At 45.0% G+C, this 21,626-nt stretch overlaps 11 protein-coding genes across 11 annotated transcripts; 6 read left to right on the top strand and 5 right to left on the bottom strand.

Annotated features, from left to right (window-relative positions):
- Positions 1-1,351: 1,351 nt before the first annotated feature.
- BDQ94DRAFT_142548 (uncharacterized protein) lies at positions 1,352-1,904 on the top strand (the record flags this gene model as incomplete). Its single annotated transcript, XM_026766053.1, has 2 exons — positions 1,352-1,760; positions 1,882-1,904. A coding segment is annotated over exon 1 (200 nt), but the record flags the coding sequence as incomplete, so codon positions are not given.
- Positions 1,729-2,592, top strand: BDQ94DRAFT_25242 (uncharacterized protein). Its single transcript, XM_026775331.1, has 3 exons — positions 1,729-2,038; positions 2,104-2,438; positions 2,486-2,592. Exons 1-2 carry the CDS (start codon positions 1,866-1,868, stop codon positions 2,351-2,353), a joined length of 423 nt encoding a protein of 140 aa, XP_026627329.1. The 5' UTR covers positions 1,729-1,865; the 3' UTR covers positions 2,354-2,438; positions 2,486-2,592.
- On the bottom strand, positions 2,537-7,129 carry BDQ94DRAFT_25229 (putative nuclear pore complex subunit Nup133). The gene is made up of 4 exons (XM_026775330.1): positions 6,684-7,129; positions 6,542-6,611; positions 3,174-6,488; positions 2,537-3,119 (listed from the first exon to the last, which is right to left on the bottom strand). The coding sequence occupies exons 1-4, from the start codon at positions 7,002-7,004 to the stop codon at positions 2,785-2,787; spliced, it is 4,041 nt and encodes a 1,346-aa protein (XP_026627328.1). The 5' UTR covers positions 7,005-7,129; the 3' UTR covers positions 2,537-2,784.
- A 390-nt stretch (positions 7,130-7,519) lies between these two features.
- On the top strand, positions 7,520-9,088 carry BDQ94DRAFT_25221 (ACP S-malonyltransferase). The gene is made up of 2 exons (XM_026775329.1): positions 7,520-7,898; positions 7,954-9,088. The coding sequence occupies exons 1-2, from the start codon at positions 7,742-7,744 to the stop codon at positions 9,009-9,011; spliced, it is 1,215 nt and encodes a 404-aa protein (XP_026627327.1). The 5' UTR covers positions 7,520-7,741; the 3' UTR covers positions 9,012-9,088.
- Positions 9,089-9,219: 131 nt separating this feature from the next.
- Positions 9,220-10,209, bottom strand: BDQ94DRAFT_25201 (uncharacterized protein). The gene is made up of 3 exons (XM_026775328.1): positions 10,048-10,209; positions 9,706-9,996; positions 9,220-9,610 (listed from the first exon to the last, which is right to left on the bottom strand). Exons 1-3 carry the CDS (start codon positions 10,090-10,092, stop codon positions 9,428-9,430), a joined length of 519 nt encoding a protein of 172 aa, XP_026627326.1. The 5' UTR covers positions 10,093-10,209; the 3' UTR covers positions 9,220-9,427.
- Positions 10,210-11,248: 1,039 nt separating this feature from the next.
- Positions 11,249-12,710, top strand: BDQ94DRAFT_142539 (NuoB/complex I 20 kDa subunit family protein). The gene is made up of 4 exons (XM_026766052.1): positions 11,249-11,431; positions 11,479-11,671; positions 11,726-12,081; positions 12,138-12,710. Exons 1-4 carry the CDS (start codon positions 11,377-11,379, stop codon positions 12,230-12,232), a joined length of 699 nt encoding a protein of 232 aa, XP_026627325.1. The 5' UTR covers positions 11,249-11,376; the 3' UTR covers positions 12,233-12,710.
- Positions 12,711-13,376: 666 nt separating this feature from the next.
- BDQ94DRAFT_142538 (rRNA-processing protein MPP10) lies at positions 13,377-15,720 on the top strand. The gene has a single exon (XM_026766051.1). The coding sequence runs from the start codon at positions 13,534-13,536 to the stop codon at positions 15,670-15,672; it is 2,139 nt and encodes a 712-aa protein (XP_026627324.1). The 5' UTR covers positions 13,377-13,533; the 3' UTR covers positions 15,673-15,720.
- A 3-nt stretch (positions 15,721-15,723) lies between these two features.
- BDQ94DRAFT_25173 (putative methyltransferase-domain-containing protein) lies at positions 15,724-16,757 on the bottom strand. Its single transcript, XM_026775327.1, has 2 exons — positions 16,343-16,757; positions 15,724-16,247 (listed from the first exon to the last, which is right to left on the bottom strand). The coding sequence occupies exons 1-2, from the start codon at positions 16,576-16,578 to the stop codon at positions 15,776-15,778; spliced, it is 708 nt and encodes a 235-aa protein (XP_026627323.1). The 5' UTR covers positions 16,579-16,757; the 3' UTR covers positions 15,724-15,775.
- Positions 16,758-17,674: 917 nt separating this feature from the next.
- BDQ94DRAFT_142534 (DUF1761 domain-containing protein) lies at positions 17,675-18,781 on the top strand. The gene is made up of 3 exons (XM_026766050.1): positions 17,675-17,984; positions 18,068-18,372; positions 18,451-18,781. Exons 1-3 carry the CDS (start codon positions 17,969-17,971, stop codon positions 18,592-18,594), a joined length of 465 nt encoding a protein of 154 aa, XP_026627322.1. The 5' UTR covers positions 17,675-17,968; the 3' UTR covers positions 18,595-18,781.
- A 328-nt stretch (positions 18,782-19,109) lies between these two features.
- On the bottom strand, positions 19,110-20,083 carry BDQ94DRAFT_142531 (putative NADH-ubiquinone oxidoreductase 21 kDa subunit). The gene is made up of 3 exons (XM_026766049.1): positions 19,888-20,083; positions 19,325-19,821; positions 19,110-19,272 (listed from the first exon to the last, which is right to left on the bottom strand). Exons 1-3 carry the CDS (start codon positions 19,945-19,947, stop codon positions 19,248-19,250), a joined length of 582 nt encoding a protein of 193 aa, XP_026627321.1. The 5' UTR covers positions 19,948-20,083; the 3' UTR covers positions 19,110-19,247.
- A 316-nt stretch (positions 20,084-20,399) lies between these two features.
- BDQ94DRAFT_25119 (thioredoxin peroxidase DOT5) lies at positions 20,400-21,626 on the bottom strand. The gene is made up of 3 exons (XM_026775326.1): positions 21,086-21,626; positions 20,545-20,914; positions 20,400-20,479 (listed from the first exon to the last, which is right to left on the bottom strand). Exons 1-2 carry the CDS (start codon positions 21,360-21,362, stop codon positions 20,550-20,552), a joined length of 642 nt encoding a protein of 213 aa, XP_026627320.1. The 5' UTR covers positions 21,363-21,626; the 3' UTR covers positions 20,400-20,479; positions 20,545-20,549.

Below are 21,626 nucleotides of genomic sequence, written 5' to 3'. Positions count from 1 at the left end.
ATTATATATTTATAAGACCTGGAAATACATAAAAAAAAGATTTATAAAATATCTTATTTTTTTAAAAAAAGGATTATATATAAATTTTAGTAGATATTATTTTATAAAAATAGAGATTAATTTCCTAGATTTTATTATCAGCTATGAAGGCATGCGGATAAAACTAAAATAAATTTAGATAATCTATAAATAATTAAAACTATAAAATATAAAAGAAATGCTATAAGTTATATAAAGATATTCATAAATAACCAGCCTGTTTACAGATCTCATAAAGAAACTCCATGAGAAAAAAAATAAAACTAGGTTTTTGTTAATAAGAATTTATGAAAGTTTTATAAATTAGAAAATATATCTATAAAGAATAATATTATATTTTGATTTTAGAAAAATCAAATATATATCAAGACTGATAAATTTATATTTATAATTAGTAGAAGTCTGTTCCCTACCTTATATAAAAATACATAAATATTAATTTATTTAAAATTTTTGATAGATTAATTGGAACCATTCACATTTTTATAGATTTATTAAATCTTATAATATTTCCTAATCTTAATTCCAGATTTACAATCCATCTAAATAAATTAAGCTATTTATAAGAAATCATCAAAAAAATTTATTTTTCTAGGATTCTTTATAACATTTTCTATAATGATTTTAAAAGTATCCAGGAAGCCCGGTGGCTTTTTATAAATATAATTTTTAGTATTTTTTCCATATAAAAATATCTTGCGGGGTTCAAGTAAAAATATTTGAAGAGTAAATATAGTAAAATAATTTAAAAATATATATCTATTACAAAGTATTAATATAAAGTTGTATTTTCTTAGAATATTATCATTACTAATTTGATTTTTCATTTATAAAGAGAATCTTATTCATAGATAAATCATACCAGCCAAGTCCTGTAATAGGACTGATACCAGTATAGGTATTTCTCGTGATATAGGATATTGCGAGGGTTGTTGGGATATAGGTTCATACATTACCTATGACAATATTGTAATTTATATATCCACTTATTTTTTTAAAGTAATACTGATAGTCACCTGGTCCCTTACCCATCATGCAAAAAGATACCTACGACCTGGCAACCTGGCAACCTGACAACCCAGATCACACGGGCATCATGTGTTTCTTTTAGTACGTAGCCTGCATGGAGTCAAATCTCACAATTCTGTGGGCCCTTGGTGCATTCGTCAACCAATTAAATTAGCGCCTACAGGTGATCGCATTACTACTTTTGGTACATCAATGCATTACAAGTCAATGAGGTCATAAGAGCTCCATACAATAATAGAAGTCCCAGTCACATGCTCCCAGTAATGCATTCCTCAACATCCAAGTACAATGATATAATTTGGTACAGATTTGCATATAAAAGCCGGCCCCCCCTGCGAGTGTGAAGTTGCTTATCATTTCATGCCCAATCACTACATCACTAGGTCCCCAACAGTAACACAACAACATTCTAACAACCCAATATCCCAACTTCACTGTTTGGCAAACCAATTGCTAAATTCCACTGGAAACAGTGGGCTGTTAAGTATGTTTCGTGCTCGTAAAATGCAAGCCCCGTTTATGTTAACCATTCACTGTAGTATACAGACACCATCTTTTGAATAGAGATAAGTTTCTCATATTGAGAAAGGTATGTATGTATATCGATCATTTGCTTCGCTGGATGATGAGGCACTAATTGTGTGGCTAGTTTCCTCGATTGAAAGAAAGCAGAAGCCCCTGCCATATGAAAAGTAAGCATTTCTTGACTTGTCTGCATACTGTTCATAAGAGCTATATTGGTGCGCATATTATTGAATGCACACCGAAGAGCCAGGCTTAGTTGAAATCCGCACTCAATGGTTGATTCCCCAGTGACACGATCGCACAAAACCAACGAGCCCGATCATTCGGCATTGCACGAAGGGGAAATTGTTGCTCAAGAGAGTCTTCCCCGCTATTTTGCCAAGTCAGGACCAGTGGATGCTGATCCCCGGAAGACAAAGAAAGATGGAGGCGGAAAACGAAACTGGTTAGTTTACTAAACTTTGGCATCTCCATCGTGGCCCATGGAAATATCCAGTGACCCTCCTCCAGGGGCCGCTCTGGCGATGAAGTGCACGACTATGGCTACAATTTTACGAACACACGACGCCACTCAAACAGTAGCGCTCAGGGCATTGCGGACTTCAAGACAAAGTTCGAGGCCGTTGAACCAGAGCCAGTTTTTGAAGAAAACGTGCATGGGCCCGATGCCCTTCCTCCGGATGACGACATGGTAAGAAAACTTGATAGCATCAACAGCGATAACACCGAAGGTAGTGAAGTCATTTGGAACAAGCCATAGCTATATCGGGTGAGGTAGCCAGGGATCAAGATGAGATTTGTTCAAGAGTGACTTCACTGAGACAGGGTAAACCAGCAAGAGCTATGTATGAAAGGTGACGTCCATCTATAGGTTATCAATGACCTGTGCTAGGAAATCCAACGAGATAGTAGTTTGACTGCGCTGTGCGATCGAGGTGCCTTGCTCGAACAGAACAAACCCTTAAATATGCAGAAACAGATGCTGCAGCCTCGCCTAAAATACTGGGGGCTTAATATCAGACAATTGCATTGCTAGAAGATACTGAGAACATGTCAAGCGCCAGAAAAGTATTACTAAGGAAGTATAGAGGGGCGGAGTGGAAGAAGGGCATGCCTGCAACCATTTAGTCCATTTCTAGCGTAAACGCACTAGCAAAGAACTCGAATATTGTTGAGAGTTGTTCTAAAACCCTAAAGCCAACTCAGCTGTGCCTTCTCGGTTGATGAATCGTGTTGCGTTTCATTATGCGCAGTGCCATTCTTATCATCGTCGGCAGAAAGCCCAGAAGGCCCTTGACGCGTGGCCTTGGCTGAGTCAAAAAGGTTCTTGAACCAAAAATCAAGCTTTCCTTTTTCGATCTGCTGAAGTAAGATTTCGTTCTCCCTGGCAAGATCACGAGAGATGCGGGCACGCCGCTCAGGTGGAAAACGCGTTGTAATAAGATCAGCGTCAGACTCGCTTAGCAACACGTCGTGTGGACCGTTAGGGACGTATATAGAAGGATAGTTAGAGTTTTCATCAAGGCCTGTAAAGAGTTAGTAAGATGCTCGTAAACATTCTGTACTAGTCGACTTCATACCGTCCCTGAGGCACCAACAAAGGGTACGTGAGAGTGTGGTAGCATAGAGGAAACTTTCGGTGTCCATTCCCAATCCCTCAGCTGCCTCTTCCATTCTTTCCCAATTGTTATCTATCATGCATCTTCTCCATACTAATTTCTGCAGTGCTGCATGGTATTGTGGATCTCGCTGATCGTAAGAGAGTCGGATAATCCGCAAAGCTAGGTAAAATTGTTTCCCCACGATTTCATCCTGACCTTGCTCAGAGGCCTGGGATAGGTATATGTGCGTTAGCAGGTCGACTAATTCATCCGAATCGAGGACTTGTCGAGTGACAATCTTAGCCAGAGCCTCGCTAAATATCTCGTGCAAGGAAGGCCTATCCGCGGCTGCTGGGTTGCGAAATTGTTCGATCGCGATATCAATCTCCGCTTTCTGATCAATTGCACTGTGTAACGCGGGCGAGACATAGGCGAAAATGACTTCTTGAACAGCATCAACCTCCGCAAGATCTTCCAAACGTCTGACGTTCCTGCGAACGACTAGACTATCTGGCATTCGAGACTCCTCCCAGACAGCAAGATTTGCAAGCTTTGCTAGAGACAACTCAACACGATGACTCCATATATCTGATTCATGCTTCGTGGCAAGCTTCTCCAAGGACCGAGCAGCGCCCTCATAGTCATTCTCGCCGATCACATCATTGATCCAGCCCAGCCGCAGATAAGCCGGATGTTTCCGCAAGAACCGAGTGACGAAGGGCTGAAACTTTTTCATCGCAAAAAGTATCCCAGATTGACCCATGGAGATCTGTCGGGAGAAGAAGGAATCGGCCCATGATTCCCCGAATTTTTCGAAGTAAAAGGAGATCTTTTGACTGAGTCGCTCAGATGCATTCTCGTCGGCACCTGCATTTTTGTTTGGCGAATCTTGATGCGTCACGAGGCTCTTGGTTTGGTCCTGAAGCTCGATTATGAGTTCCACGAGCGCTCCCATGTCTCGGAACTGTTCGGCAAGCATAATGGCATCATCTAGGTGTCCTATTCCGGCCAACTTGAATAGCTGCCATTTCCGTTGCTTGATGTGAGCTTGTTTAGTCGCAATGCTTTCGTCGATAAGTTTCTGATTCTCTTGGGCCGAAAGCCACCGGACTCGTTCAGTGTGCATGAGCCCCAGAATCTGAAGCTGCCTGGAACTATTTCTGGCGATCCTTCTCACTGTTTGAGTTTCAGGTAGCTCAACACCAATCGTTGTTTTCTGGATCCAAGCCCTGCAGCTATCAAGCTCCAGATCCAGCAGATGTCCAAATTCAATGTAACAATAGCGCTGAGAAGTCCAAAACTCCGAAAGACCAGTGTAGTCACCCGTCAATATGCCGTTCTCCAGATAACCATCGCCAATACCGTACCGGCTTGAATTCTCGTCTCGATAACGAAACGCTGTCTCCAGAACTGCTAATGACAAGTCACTAGCTTCGAGTAGCTGCTCTGACATCCGTCGTCCTGGTTTTGAAGAGCTCCCCTTTTGAGGCTTGATGGCGTGAAAGACCCACGGCACGATATGTTCCATCTGAAAAGTATCATACAGAAACCAATGGCGCACTGGGTCGCACTCACCGGTCTGCTCTTCTATCTTCGTTTTGAACTTCTCGCTCATTAACCCGATTATGTGCGCCAGCAGTGTTGAATTTTTGCTCGCGCATTTCCTGGCTTCGTCTTCCAACTTCCACATGGCTCTTTGAGCAGCCAGTTTCTCCGCACTCCAAAGTAACTGCCACCAGACTTCCCGGCGGATAGTCTCATTCTGCTGTGTCAACAAGAGGGCGAGGTCGTCGAGTGCTTTCGCTCGCAGTTTCAAATTCTGATCCACGGAAATCCCAGTCGATGGAATGAAATCCGATGCAGACCGCATTAATTCCTGGCATATTTCCAATGCAGCATCCTCCGTCTCATTGATTGGAAATCCTATTCCATCATTACCTGTAAGATTCAGTGGGTTTTTTGTCATTGTGCCATAGAATATAGCCTGTTCAATTTTATGCTTCGCAGTGATACGGCCATCATCAACGTTGCTCTTTGTTCTTTCACTCGGAAAAGCTGCGATACGAATGATTCCAAAATCTCGAACCATCAGTAGACATGCGGCCAACGAGCCTTCACCATTCTGGTTTTCATATCCGCTTCCTAAAATTTCGTAACTCTCTCCAGAACGTAAAGGAATAATATCCTTGAACGCTCGCTCTTGCTGAGTTATGGGAACCGTTTCCTGAGCAATAGTAAGATGTTCCGGAATGGCCAACGATAGCAACACAATTGACTGCCCAACCACAATGAAAGCGGTATGTCCGGGACTTGGTACAAACAGCCTGACTCGCGGAAGGTCGAGGTGAGTACGTAGTCCATGAAAATCTATCGTATTAGTAGATAAGATTTGGACATCGTCTGAAAATCGCATTTGGACGACAAACATGTCCCGAACGATGCCGGGGGCGGATTGTAAGACAGAAACCACAACCGCTGTTACCAGCGAGGAATTGGGCCCGTCACGAGGATTAGTGCTTTTGCAGTCGGCCAAGACAAAATCTAAGACCTTCAACCTATAATCGTCGGCTTGACCCACGATGAGAGGTCCGAGTGCTTCACTCAAGAGATCATATACATCAAACTGATGCTTGAGGATGCTCCCGTTGTTCCAGTGGGTATCCCAAATTTCGAAGAGACCTAGAGACGTAGCTATTACAACATCTCGTTGCCCACGCTGATGAGATTCGCCCGCTCGAACTGTAGCGATGTCTTTTCTGTAAAAGCCACCTCCAAGAGCATTTCTCAAGCTTCCAAATAAACCGGGTCTACCGCCACCTGCCGGGCTTCTCAGGAAAGAAACAGTAACTGCTGGTTTTCCTTGACTATCTCTGGTGGTTATATGAGCAACCCTTCCAGTAGAAAATAGAACAACGACACCAGAAGGCTCGCTATTTATCACGTCTGTAGCATGCTCGCCTGAGAGTAAGCCAGGGACACAGCCTTGGATGCCAGAATGCTTCTGTCTGGAGAAAGCTAAGGTTGCAGCGCTTGATATGGTTTCCCAGTATATTATTTTTCCGGTATATGGCATGACCACCATCAACCCCGGAACCCCGCCTGCAACGGTAGACAAGAGCAACCCAAGGGGGGCAGTGTTACCGGGCTCTTTGCAGGACTCGGGTATTGTAAGTGTGAAAACATCTGCAGGAGAAGGCGATGGAGCTGTGTTCGAATATGCCCAGACAATAGCATGCGATTTGGTTAAAGCCAAAGCATATCCATGACTGGTTCCAAACGAACCTCTAAAAGGCCCTGCACGTCTGTGTTATTGTAGTCGTAACAGCGAAGGGGTCAACAGTACTCGCCTGTTTGTAAACCAAGCACCTGGTCTGGCAGAGTGGGTAGCTGGGTGACGGTGTAGAACTCCGTTTTTGACTATGCATAAACCTATGTCAGATGGCTGATCCAAGGAACTTGTAGACAGGATAGAGACCGAGAACCACTTACGAGCACCACTGTTCCTTCGGCTTCATCTTCGCGCTTCTCGGGTCTTTTGACAGCTCTTATAGGAATGTTCCTGTGGATGTGAGCAGTTTCTGAAATTGCGACACCTTCGTTAGATAAAGTTGACTGCTGGCGTTCCTGGAATTCGAGCTTGGCATGATTGTTGTTCAAATTTTGAGAGGCTGGTACCAAGTCGTTTTGACGGAGATTAGATCTTTGTCTTTTCGCACTAGGAGGTTTTGGTGATTCGTCTGAGTTCGTACGCTGACGCCTCCGGGGGTTGCGCTGAGAAGCTGCGGATGAGAGCGCCTTAGGTACAAACATTTTTTAGGATCAGACACGAGCTAAATGTGTACTAAGGAGACCCTGTGTAGCTTTCTGGGCCCAGAAGCGCGCATCTGAAATGTAGCCGTAACACGCTCCTTTCGTGATGGAGAATGATATAAATCTTTATATGTAAACAATATATTATTTAAATAGCCATAATGATAGGTAGGCATGGAGGTTTAATTCACTCCGAAGGCGGTCAGCAGGTCGGATAGGAATCCAGACTCCCATAGATACCTGCAGAGTTAGTTCTACTAAACAGAATGGCACTTACTCTACTTAGTAATGTAAACATGCTTCAGTCCCTGTTCATACTTGTTGAATAGTCTATCGGTTTAGTACTCGATATCATAGAGCAGATTGTGATTCCACGTAAACATTCTCCTTCTTTTACATCGTCTTTACGCTCTGAAACTTGTGCTATCGGGCACTAGTCCAGTAATACATAGAGGATACATACCCATATATCTCCTCCGTATACCCATCATCCAACAGCCCCGGAATCTTGGGGGTTAATACAGAATCCGCCCACCACCAACACCACCTATGGCTGTTGGTACTCCATATCACGTGATTTACAATATTCCAGTTCGTGTCACGGCTATTGTTGCTGCACTTACAGTTGAAAGCAGCGTGGATTTATTTGTAAGAACCATTATTGTTTGCCGATGGCATCTGAAGGCTATGTTCTGCGATAACAGTAAGGGCATTTATCTTCCTAAGGCCTACAAAAAATGCTTGCGTTATCATCAAAATCAAGACTATCTTTGGGCATAAAAGCAACCCGATACCATGTTCATTGTCGTACCCAGCTAAAACCTAGTTTCCAACGAAATTATGCCAACCTCATTCCCGCAGAGACGGCCTTGCGCACAGCTCTCTTCTTTCCTGGTTTGCATACCCTGTATCTCGAACTCGCCTTTGTTCTGACGCCTTCACCGTGCAGGTCATGGTGTACAGCGTGTGGGGATGGCAAGCTCTTGGGTTGAGAAGTTCCCCAAAATATCCAACAGATTCCTAGATGAAATGGATTCGATCTTGGGGTTCAAATTGTCTCATACCATTTCAGAAGGACCAAATTCGGAGCTCGATAAGACCGAAAATTGTCAGCCGGCTATAATGGCAACCTCAATACTAATTCTTCGAATACTTGAAGAGGAGTTCGGCTTCATGACAAGCTCACGAGTGAGTGTTACGCTCGGACATAGTTTGGGCGAGTTCTCGGCACTTGTTGCTGGAGGTTACCTCGCTTTTAGCGATGCACTGAAGTTGGTGAGACGGCGTGCAGAGATTATGTCCGAGTGCACGCGAGATGCTACCAAGAGATCAGGGGATGAATTTGGCATGATAGCACTTGTCTGTGAGCCCGAGCATATGAGTGAATTGCTTTCTACCATTTACGATTTTATTGGACTTGGCCCATCAATTTTGAAAGATGACTCGAGCCAATGGTACAAGGCATTCCAACAAGTGATGGTGGCAAATATCAATTCAAGGAATCAGATTGTACTAAGCGGCAACATTGCAAAAATAAAGGATCTGCTTATCCAGCTTCGTCAATTTGGAGGACACGATCCTCGTGCGGTGAGATTGAGATGCGAAAGTCCGTTTCACAGTCCCATTATGATACCAGCAGCCAACTACATGAAAAGTGCCCTTGAACATATGAATATCAATTTCCCAGCACGAATGCCATGTATCTCGAACGTTTCGGGCTTACCGTTCAAATCCAAGGAAGAACTCAGAGTTTTATTATCACAGCAGTGTGTCGATACGGTAAAATGGTGGGATAGCATCCGATACCTAGATCAGACCCATGCAGTAACACGCTGGATTGGCATCGGACCTGGAAAAGTCGGTAGAAATCTGGTTGGGAAAGAGGTCGGTAAGGTTATGGTGAAAGGCGGCGGTGTTTGGTCGATATCTGACCCCCTGGAGATAGCGAATGTCCTTTCTGCGTTGGACAAGACTGAGAGTGACACTTCACATGATCGAAAAGGATGACTCGTGCGAGGTGCTTCGCCCCAGAAGCTTTGTTTCCACTATATACCAATCCCATGGTGACCGGATTGGTTGAATCGTCTTGACTCCTCAATTCTCTTATCACATTTTGGACACCTCTCATAGTACATAGAGTAGCATTGTACAATGCACTGGCTAGACATTGGGTGTTAGGTACTTTGCGATCGATGGATCCCCCACAAGTGCCGGGGGCCCACGAGAAGTATCGTTATCCTGGGCCAGATGCTGTACGGTGGAGAATGCTATACTGAAACCTGTACGTACTACACCAATAATTATTGGCAAACACCAAGGGTGGGAGTCATCAATTTTACATGTGATCTTCGAGTTCGAGATCCTTCGAAGATACTGTGTAGACCGGTAGGTTGTTTGCCACATAGAATGGGTCTCATTGTTTGTTAAAAGGGAGTCACAGTCGGAAGCCATGAGTTTCCGATTCGGTTGACCTCATTGATGAACCTCTGATCTGTGATCTGCGAACTGTATGATGACACGGCTTTCGCTGTGGCCGTATGCTCGTCCGGTCGATAAAACGGATTCTGTAGCAACTGCACATATGCGGTTTGGAGAGTTCGGAAAACCTGCAGGGTATGCGCCATTAGTGATTGATGTCTAAAATCTTGTGGATTATTCAACATGTAGGACTTCGAATGCAGGATGAAACACAAGAACGTACTGCTTTTAGGTCGAATTCCCTTAATTCCGACTTAGTTGAACCTTTCGGATCTTCATCAACGATGGGCTGCCCGATCAAGTCAACTATAACTAGGAATTTGACCCCCGTTGTAGAAAGCCAGCCATATGCTGCGAGTCTCTCATCGACAGCTTGCAAAAGACCCAGATCTTGGTCAATTGACGTCTGTTTACGGCGTATTTCAAAGATATCAAGGCAGGAGTTCAATATAAAGGAGAACTCAATAGTGGACTCCAGATAAGGGGGGAAGAGCGACACGTGGAGTGGATTATCCTAATTCCTACATTAAGATTGGCGTAGCAAATGAAGGATATGAAGACTCACAGCTTTCCCAATGACGCCGATACAGGCGATCTTTGGCAAAGCCATTGTTCCAGGTCAGTTATGGCCTGCCAAAGAAATCTATGCCACTGATTTGATAAGGGCCGTCAATTTCATCGTTTTTGACACTCGAGATCTCCTGATTCCTGTGTGTCGGAGAAATACTTAGTAGTCCAGTCGCAAATCTAGGGGCTGAGCCAGTTATGTCAATGATACCTAACCCACCCATGAACACCCCATAAATACTAGTTCACTAACGTAATCCACAAGCGGATCAGCCACATGTTTGAGCCACCTCACTGGCAAAGATACATTTCTAGGTTCTTACGCCTGAACCATTACTTATATTGTAAGGGCCTAAATTTCCCAAAGCAAAGACAGAAGTACAGTATAGTTTTTCAAACTTTGATCTATTCAAGTGAATCACATTCTTTCTATTGTACATTGTAAAGTATCCATCTCTACTCTTACTCTTACATTCCCAATGGAGGATAGGAAAAGTGGTATTTCGGAAGATCTCCATATTAACCACGTAGAACCTATAATCGGAAAGTCAGTCCAGTCAAGTCTTCAGGGTTTGGAGATAGGAGGGGTGTATTTTGTTGCAGGTCCACTTGTGGATTTCATTATCTGTTGACTTCACTAAACGGTAATCTATATCTTCGAAATCCTCATGGAAACCGTCCGAGGCTACCACCAAAACCTCAAATTTATGAATACTTGCTGCATTATTCGACCCTGATCTGTACGATATCGACCTGAAAGAGAGCCCACATTATGAATCCTCTATTCAGATACACCCACTGTAGAAAGGCGTTGCTTTTAATACAACCCAGACTGCCAGGTCACCTATCGATATTATTAAACTACTAATGTTTCTGTTACGGAATACTCTTCACCTACATCCATCTATAGTACTTCGCTTCACCCAGCGATGAGATCCATGTGCTGTCCAAGATAAGGGATTCGAATACTGAGTCTTGATGACTTCAGCCAATGAAGCTCTCCAGAATCTAACTTACACTAGCACAATGTTAGCCGGTTGCCCGTGGCTCACGTGCCAATACTGTATTATACAGATATTAATTGCAATACACTAAGCTAAACTAACTTAATCATGTTTTGTTACAGTAATTTACGGAAATTGCGTTCCATTAGTACCAATAGTGCAGAATGATACTCTTAATTTGAGCCTCGACTATTCTGATAATATCTTGCCACCATTGACCGACTGGACGACAAGCCTCCACTCCTTTGACAGTTCATACAGGTTTGCACGCAAGGTATTTCTTTTATATCTCTGTGCACCTTGATATTGGGAGCGATACAGCCATGCTGCCTCTCACCGGTCGCGCCATTCCAGGCGCCATCCCAAACGCTCTTCATGGTAAGTGTTCTCCTCATTGTTACCACTAAGTTGCTAAAGTCAGGTAGTGCGACCGCGTATCACATCTTGCCAATTCCGAACCCAGCCAGTTTCATTCCTTTCGACCTCTTCAGTCAAGTCGGCAACAGCAATCGAACAGCGGGGACAGTCTGGCCAAGCACTCACTGCTTCTGGAAAGGTGCGGAAAGAGGTGCCCTTGCCGAGCCAGGAGAAAAAGGAGGGTGCTATGCAATATGTCCTGTTCGTTACCTGAGACGCATGAGACGAATATCTTTTGTACTGATTCATCTGTAGTACCACGCTTGACCAAGTCGCTAACTGGGCACGCCAAAGTTCTTTGTGGCCTATGACTTTTGGCCTCGCCTGCTGTGCAGTTGAGATGATGCATCTTTCGACCCCCAGATATGACCAGGATCGTCTAGGAATCATTTTCAGAGCATCACCGCGGCAATCGGATGTGATGATCGTGGCAGGCACATTGACAAATAAGATGGCTCCCGCTCTCAGACAGGTGTATGACCAAATGCCTGACCCTCGTTGGGTTGTCAGTATGGGGAGTTGCGCAAATGGTGGTGGTTATTACCATTACAGTTATTCTGTTGTTCGCGGATGCGACAGAATTGTACCCGTGGATGTCTACGTTCCCGGATGTTCGTATACCCTTCATCATCTCTGCAGTAACGGCGGCTAACGGGAACAACTCAAGGTCCGCCAACCTCCGAAGCATTGATGTACGGCATCTTTCAACTTCAAAAGAAGATGCGGCACACAAGGATCACCCGCATGTGGTATCGCCGTTAAGCTCAACTTCAAATTGACTACCTCCCTATATTCTCAAGGGTTGGAAGGGACAGGTTCGGACGCAGACTATATAAGGAGTCTCATCCTGCAAATCAAGTGTGCGCTCTCATGGATTACCGAACCCTACCGGCGCACAATTGATAGAGGGAGGGATAAAAGGAAGGGGAGGCTTTACTTCGAACAGACATACTAGGTGTGTCATGTTCATGGTTGAGCAAAGAAATCTGGCCAACATGTATTGTATGCAATGATTGCAAGCCACTTTCCTAGGTATATTAGAACGGGGTTAGGTACTAAACTGCAAATTCACTCCTATGTTACTCTGCGCTGTTGTACGGCTCACACTAGACTGTATTGTATCGTGGTGTTAATAATGCTTCAACAGATCTTAAAAAACCACCACTGTTTGGCTCATGCATAGTGCGCGCCTTAATGCTAGAATGCTTCCTCGCTTTCATCAAAATATATACTTAGAGACTGCAGGGTCAAGGACTATCCAATGACAAGTCACTTCTCAACATTTTCATTAGGGGCGCAAATTTTTGGCATGCCCACGCATGAAAGGACTCCAATCATCAGTAACGGTGGAGGTGGAAGGGTAGCTTTTCAAAACGTGTCGTCTTTCCGCAAGGCTCATATTCATGTAGAGTATGCCCACCGACCCAATATCACAAGCCATCAATAGCGGTGGTATCTCTACGATTAGAGAGAGTAATATTAGGGGCTTTTGAGCGAGATTTCATATGTCCAGCAGGGTTTCTCGTAGTGCTTTAGAATCATATTTTGCAAACAGTATCTTTCACGCATGTTTTCTGCCATGGTACCTCGTAGGAATCGGTAAGGAACCTCTTTAAGAGTGTACCAAATCAACGATAGAAACGATCGAGTTTATCGTTATGGGACAGAAATCCCATATCCTATATATATGGCTTGTATGCCCACATAAGTCAGCTATACGATAAGACTTGCCATGCGACGCTGCATTTATCACAAGGAGCATTTTGTAACGAGATGTCCAAAGGACATGGCCATGGCCATGGCCCGAGCTTGCCTTCTTTCCACTGTCCCCACTTTTATGACCCAAAGTAACTGATTATCTTAGTTTCCCCTTTCACTTTCATACTTTTTTTTTTTTTTTCCCCCGACTTACAGCTTCCTCAACCTTTATTTGAAGTGCCCACCAGCTAAAAAAATACCAGGCAGTTCTTTTTTAAATACCAGTCTGATCACACCTACCATTTCAATATTTCTCGTTTCTTTAATCTGACTTTCCGTTTCTCGTTCTTTGATACAGCTGTCTCATGTCAGGCGTGTACCGCGCCATGAAGAACCTCGTTCCCGATCACTCTGAAGCTCTTTCTGAAGTCCAAACCCATGAACCGATTACTTCGTTCAGATCGGGGTTGACGACTCCCTGGATTTTCCTCCAACCCACGACTGAGTTGAAAACTACTATCACTGGCTCTGTGAAGTACTATTTAGATTCGTTGGCTTCGTCGGTCGGCGATTCCCAATGTGCACGCCAACGCAGGAATAGAAAGCGCAAAAGGTCCGAAGTTGAGGAAGGTTCTACAAGCCAGGCCCTGCAGCTCAAGCAACTTTATGTCGATGGCTTTACTTCTGACCAGATATGGCAACAAGCCCTGAGAATCCTTGATTCTTCAGGTGGTGAGGTTGAGCGGGATTTTACTTGGTGGTCTGCAGTGTCCAAACCATACGACCCGCCCCTGACCTCAACTTATGATTTGGCTCTTGATGACGCCGAATTAGAGGGCAGCAACCTCGACTCTCAGTCAGAGACCGATCTTACCCGATCGAGTATCGATGATGACGACTTTAGTTCAGTACACGATCACTCTGAAACCTCCCCCCACGATGATTCAGACGTCGAAGAAGACATTGAAAAATTATCCGACAATATTCCCGGAAGCGACATCGACGAAGGTGAACAAGAAACGTATGTGGAGGATCCCTTCGGCTTGAATGATGGTTTCTTCTCGATAGATGATTTCAACAAGCAATCGGAACTACTCGAAAGACAAGACGTTAGTGGTGGTCCAGACAATGATTTTGAGAGCGAGGATGATGAAATCGATTGGCACGCAAATCCTCTTAGTACGACAGGGTCAATGTCTTTACCGAAGGGAGACATGCCACAGGAGAACTCTGACGGGAATGGTGACGAGAATATGTCTGACAGTGAAGAGGAGGGACCAACATTTGGGGATGCAGGCCTTGAGGACGATTCCGATATGGACGAAGATAATGTCTATGCCACAAACTCCGGAGGCGAAGGTTGGATAAACACTAGCGACATAAAGTATTCTGACTTCTTCGCGCCTCCTCCGCGTAAAGTTACTCGCAAAAAGTCTCGCTCCCTTCCCAAAACTCAGCCTGATATTGCTATTACCAACGACGACGTTGATCGTGCCATGGCTGATGTTCGCCGTGATCTCTTTGAAGACGAACCTTCCGGTGAAGACAGTGATGAACATGAAGTAGCGCGAGGATCTCAGATCAATTATTCTAGTCATGAGAAGCAGCGTGCTCGCATTGCTGATGAGATTCGCCGTTTGGAGGCTGCAAACGTTGCCAAGAAGGATTGGATGCTAGCTGGTGAAGCCAGGGCTGTCGAAAGGCCTGTTAACTCGCTTATTGAAGAAGACCTGGATTTCGAAAGAATCGGAAAGCCCGTGCCAGTCGTCACAGCAGAGATGTCAGAGGATATTGAAGAGCTTATCAAGCGTCGGATTCTCGCCAAACAATTTGACGAAGTAATACGACGTCGCCCTGGTGTTTCCGACGCACTGAGCGCACGGGGAAGCCGTCCTGAATTGGAAGATACCAAACCCCAGCAGAGTCTTGCTGAATTATATGAGGCCGACCATCTTCGTGCTACTGATCCAAACTTCGTTGACCCTAAAAATCAGAAGTTGATCCGCGAGCATGCTACTGTGACAAGTTTATGGAAAGAGATCAGCTCTCAATTAGACACGCTCTCAAACTGGCATTACAAGCCCAAGGCTCCGCAGGCAAGCATCAATGTTGTCACCGATGTGGCAACAATTACTATGGAGGATGCTCAGCCGACAGCCAGCAACGCTGTCAATGGGACGGCAACCCTTGCGCCGCAGGAGATCTACGCACCTGGCGACGATAACAAAGTCGCTGGTGAAATGATTTTGAAGAATGGAACGGCAATCGCCAAAGAGGAAATGACCCGGGAACAAAAGGCTAAGTTGAGGCGAGAGCACAAGAAGCAAATCGCTAGCACCGCAAAATCTCAGAAGACAGGGAAAGCGGCTGAGAAACAGCAGCTCATGTCGGACTTGAAGAAGGGTGGAGTCAAATTGATTGGAAAGCAGGGCGAAGTGACGAATATCAATGGCGGTAAAATCAAAGAAGGTGTGAAGGAAGGTGGCCATGTGCTCAAGCTTTAGGGTTCAGTGCTGTTACGAATTGGATATATGTACCAGAGAAAAGCGGATTTCGATAGGGTCGCATACATCACTTCCTAGTAGTTTTATTCTATAGCTAGACTATCTAGACACCCCTCTTGCTCGACTTCAGACGTATCTGGTAGAGGAAAATGTTCTCCCGCCGGTAAGTCTCCGCTTCAGGGTCATCTCGGATCTCGTCCACATCAAACATCTTCCTTGCATGTTTCATGAAACGAAGGTCTGCTCTTCTACGCCTCTTAAAGCAGAAGTAACAGACGGACTCTGGACCAAGAAGATCGTTCAAGGTCGAGATTAGAAGCGGGAAGGCGGGCTCAAAGTAAACACAGTCAGCGGCGAGGATAATTGCGGGATGCTTCGGAATGCAGTCTGGGAGGGAGTCTCCCCAGTTTAGTACTGTAGCCTCGACTGTAGAAGAAAGATTGTTGAGCTTGATGTTCGTTTTCATAAGGGGCAACATGGGAGCTTGATCCGTAATGTAAATACGTGGCATCTCAGGGTGACATCCGCGTGCAAGCGCAAGGCCGACAAGACCGCCGCCGGCTCCAAGTTCAACTCTAACCAACAATCAGCAGGGGTCAATTACCCGCATACCAGGCACAAGCAGGGCGGGTTGTAAGTGAAGATAAAACTGGGTTATAGGGCAACGGACATTGTTTTACCGAGAAAGCTAGAGTGATGTTGGCGTAGCAAGTACTTCGACAGGACCATCCCCGCTGGCCATAGCTGGCCTCCACACCCTTCCTTTAGATCCTCCTGGAGAAGTAGAGGGTTTGACAACATCCCATCAAAAGAGATGGTGCTCTGACTGGCAGGCTTGAGATCCCTAACCGGGATCAACGATTCATCGATGTCTAACGAATCATCCATGTCGATTGCAGCTGGCATTGAACCAGGATCTTCCACTAGAAATGATGATGGTCTGTTACAGCACACAGAGTTAACCCAACTTGTATTGCCGATATATATAATGAAGCAAAAACTTCGGGCGCTTTAAGAGTAATTTTGATGGATTCACACTCAGTTATAACGAAAGTGTTCTTTTCTTTGGGTTTAATGGGAGGTACGGAGTGGTTAGTCCTAATTTCACTCTTTTTTTTTTTTCCCGCCCTACTTGCCCCATCGGCTTTCTAATGTCTGGAATCACCCATTTAAGTGCGTGTTATCACACTCTTACAAGGTACCCAGGGAAACGTCCACCATTAGTAAAGCTGGATTAGGAGTTCGCTCTTGGTGAGGAACAATTGCCAAGGGACATATATAACTGATATCAAGGGCAGGAAACTGACGAAAATGAATCATGAGTAAAACCGTAAGGGAGGAGGGAGAAAAGAGAAAGAGGTGGGAAATGGATGACAGAGCGGTGGTAAGCAGGCGCTGTTTAGCAACACCGAAAACATGATAGCTTATTAACAAAATTGTTCTTGTCTGATAGTAAGCGGAGTTGGTAGATAATTATACGATGTGGTAATTAATATTAAAGCGCGCCTTGGACCTCAGGATCAACAACACGCAGATATGGATGTGGAATCTGCCATTCAAATTCTTTCCAGAAAGATGTTGTATCTCAAAATGAAAGTATATGCGAAATCACCTGAAATGGCACCTTAATCAGGTGCTGGCTGTTCTTTCTGGGATAACTTCGAAACTCTCAGCAGCGAGTACTACCTCTGCTAAGAGGCAAACGAAGGTACCACGAACCATGCGAGCAAATTAGTCAACATGAACTTATTATTCTTGAACGTACAAAAATGTGCAAGCTTTCAGATTAGACTACACCAAAGGGTAGTTGTACGTTGTAATTATCACTAAGACAACTGTGATTGTGGATACTGCCACGACGTAACTATTAAAGTGCAAGCAGTAAAGATCTACTGCTAAGTAGGTACTGAACAATCCAGGCACTAGTATGATTGCGGCAACCCTCCGCCAAGTACGTAATAATCCTGCGCCCACTGAAAGTACTGTATGATGTCATGATAGAGCACTACCATACAAAGTATGCTCAAGGTCGTCCTCCGTCGTGCTGTGCTTCTCGTGTCTTTCGATCATAACGACGTCACTTCGTACCTCACTACGGATTGACTATGGACTTGTCCGGTGACGGTACTTAGGGGTTGAAAAGGCCAGCCTAGCCCAGCTCCGTGGCATAAAACGAGACTTGCTTGCTCGAAAAGAGATTACTTCCTAGACATAAATTCTCTCAACTTCGAAACATCCCACTCAAAACTACATCTTATCTATTGTACATCCAAGCCCCTATCGGCCTATCTTCAAAATGACAACCTTGAACTGTGAGTGCTCGCCTGTCCTCGCAGTGTAGACGACGACCTTCCCCTCTAACCCCAACTCATATGAACTAACGTGATTGGCCTAGACCTCCCTCCAGTCAAGCCCTCTGCAATTGCGGCAGGTGCTATCTTCACCCACACTGCATCCCTCGGCATTCTCGCGCCCGTATTCGGCGATACCTATCACCGCGCCCAAGCAGCCAATTCGAAGGAGGAGTTCCTTAAATCTAAGGAGGCTGCTGGTGCAGTAGCAGCCTGGGGTACCTCCTTGGTTGGAAGCTCTGTCCAGACATACGGAGTAGCAGCTTTGATCAACGCCACAGGTACTTTGAGCTACAAGGGAGCGGCTTATCTTGGCAGCTTGATCTTCATGGCCAGCGCAGCCCCCGGTGTATGTTCTCCCCACCCCCTTGTTTTCTTTTTCCATCTTGCAAGCTATAATATGCTAATCTTGTGTTGATTTGTGTAGGTTGTGAGCCAGGTTTTTGCCGAAAAGAGACCCCTTGACACTGTTGCCGTAGGTGCAGTCAGCAGGTTGTTTGAAACAGTGGGACTTAGTCTCTTCCTTACTTGGTGGGGTACCCGCACGAATCCATTTTCCAGCAGCTACTAAAGCTTCTGTTGCCTCAATGTAATTTTTGACAATGCCATTTTTGATAATATCAGTTGATCATATATTCGGCATATTGCTTTCCTTTCTACGTCCGTAAACTAGTAATTCCATTGAAGTTATAAAGACTTGAGTATAGAGCATGCGTCATACAACTATACATTGACAGAACCTCAAGATCTCATCCTGGCATCTTTACGTTCTTCCCGTGTTTAGGTTATAGTGGATTAGCTAGTCGGATTGCCAGCGATCCTGGGTGTGAAACTTATTCTGTTCCCAGATACGCAGAATAAGCCAAATGTGCTCAACAGAGTAGACGAATTATCCGCGGTTTCTTCTACCAATGGTTCTGTCCAACTCCTTAGATCGGTATATTGGGAGCAGAATGTACCTGTAAGCTTGCGCCATTTCTTGGTGAACATACCGGTCTTTTTTTTTGCCTACCCCAATAATAGGATAGATGAATTCAATGGGATACAGAAACGACCTTACCTACAGTCATTTACAAGTTCACCAAGTATCATCTACAACCATAGTATATTTTCAACATACACAAGCATCACGACAGACCGTCTAACAGTGTGGACATGTGATAGGAGGAAAGTAAGTACAAATGCATTTATCTCAGTAGTGCACTCAATAGCCGCGTAGACAAGCTAAACGAAAGTGCGGCAGGGGTAGCTTATCAAAGGCGTTAGCTTAATATAGATAACGAGGGACATGTCACACCTACATATTGGGATAGCCATGGTCATGGCCGAGCTGATATTTACCACCAGTAGGGTTCAAGTTGCATGGCAGCGGAGGCAAACCATTGGCGCCCAGAACTTCTTTAATTCCATTCTTGTCCTTCTCGAACAGACCAGCAAGGCCGCGCTCTTCGGCCTGTTGCTTGACAGATACCAATTGTTTCTCTCCTGCCTCACCGATCTGAAGGACGTCATCCTTGGGGGCAGCTTGACTGCCTACACTGAGAAGGCCAACAGCATCCGCCTGACTGACCGCACTAAGCCGGGGATAATTCCTCCGAGTATCACGTTTCCAGTAGGGATTGTCAGCCAAATCACCGGCCGGAACAGTAACCGGATCATCGTAGGATAGAGGAGGAAGAGCTCCAGGGGTCGGTAGACGATACTGAGCGTTCAAGGGAACACCAGTGGAGCGATTCGGGTCGACGGCAAGGAGGCGGCGAATGCGTTCCCATATCCCTGTGGATTGGACAGTATATTTCTAGTAAAAGGTAAGTACCATATCCTATCCCAATTTATCACAGAGCAGCCAATGGCTATATCCTACCTTATGAACGGCTATCACATTGGATGCGGACTTGGCCGCTTTCACGATGTCGCGAGCCATGACTCCTTTTCTGTCCGTATAACGTATTAATCCTTCAAGCTGCTAATATTATAAGCAAGTTTGCTATAGTGGGTGTTCATTTACCTGTGTACTATATCGGGAAGGGAATGGGAAACCTTCAAGGGTACGTCCTTCGCCGCGCGGTCTCAAACGGAACCTGACCTGGCGGAATCGAGCCTCTACACACGGAACAACCTATTTTCCGGACAGTCGCACTCTCCCGATTATCCAATGCCACTTTTGTGATAGCAGTGGGAATCAAAGAGCTCTATTATTCGCATGGAGAAATAAACATTATTGTATTTGAAAAGTGCCGGGGAGCATGCATTTACAGGACACATATTAGGAAAGGCCAGATTGTCTTGTAAAACCTAGCTCACGTGTGAGAAGCGGGCTACTATGGCCTATTACAGTTCGGGTGGGGGACATTCTGGGGCATGAATTGCGAGTATGATTTGGAACTGCATATAGTGCTTATGCCACACGGTGCTTGTAGCAATTGGCCACTTCAAAGTCTCGATATGTCTGGTACCTATGAATCCATCAGCTACCAATTCAACGGGAGCAAACGATTTGAAGTGAATGCTGGTTACCCACTTTGACTATTCAGCCTTAGCTGGTGGACTCGCGTGCCGGGTTTCGTCTTTAGAACTTTGTTCCTTCAATTCTGCAACCAGTTTTCGTGCAGCGTCAAGCGTTGCATCAGGGCCTCCAGCCTGTATTATCAAGACTTTGCCATGTTTATCGATAGCAAAGACTCCTCTAATTGTGCCTTTTGGCGACTTTTTGAGTCCAAGAGCTGCTATCAATGTAGCGGTAGGATTGCAGAGAAGAGGGTATGGCAACCTTTGTTTAGCCTTGAACGTGGTATTTGCCTTCGGCGAGTCCGCTGAAAGGCCGTAGATCGATAGACCACTCTCCGTGATAGAGTCATAGTTGTCACGAAACAAACAGGCCTGTTTGGTACCTTTTGAAATATAAGCTTCTCCGAGATAAACGCAGATGATGATTATTTCGATGATTATAACCGCGAAACAGTACATTCATTAGAGATCATGAGTGTATGTACCCAAACCAGATTATCCTGAGGGCAGAGTTCAGGGAAGATGGAGAAATGGGAGTAGAGATTTCCACGTACAGCCTGGGGTTGAAGCTCTGGGGTACGTGAACAGCACGACACCGGCTTTACTAGCATCGACAAGATCTTTCAGCGTGGTTTTTTGGCCATCGTTAGTCTCAATATCACCACCAAAGTTGTCCAAGTCTAGTTTGTCGCCAACTTTTGGAGCCTTATCGTTGGAACTGGCCTTAGGGACATCCGGTTCTCGAGATATCGTGGATTCCTGAACTTTCTTGACCTTTCGCTCTGGCGCAGGGGCTTGTGCTGGCGCCTTGCGCTTTCGTAGTTCAACCATATCTTGTGATAAAGAATCCAGGCGTTTGATGTTTTGCGTCCACAGAAACAAAACGTAAGGATTGAGAGAAGTAAAAGGAAAAAAACTTTGAAGATGCTGATGTGTGCCTATAAACAGCTAAACAGTGGATAAGCTCATGGATAGTGGAGTATAGGCCAAAAATAACAGGTAAACTGGCTCTCGCCAAAGGCAGGCACTGTAGTACGCATGGGAGATGTCTAAAAAATGGCAAGGATTCTAGTACAGGGGTATGTAAACAACTAG

This window comes from Aspergillus welwitschiae (assembly GCF_003344945.1).
Source record: "Aspergillus welwitschiae strain CBS 139.54b unplaced genomic scaffold BDQ94scaffold_13, whole genome shotgun sequence".
Lineage (NCBI taxonomy): Eukaryota > Fungi > Ascomycota > Eurotiomycetes > Eurotiales > Aspergillaceae > Aspergillus > Aspergillus welwitschiae.
The sequence above is the reverse complement of the archived record's forward strand: the minus strand, read 5'-3'. Positions and strand labels throughout refer to the sequence as shown.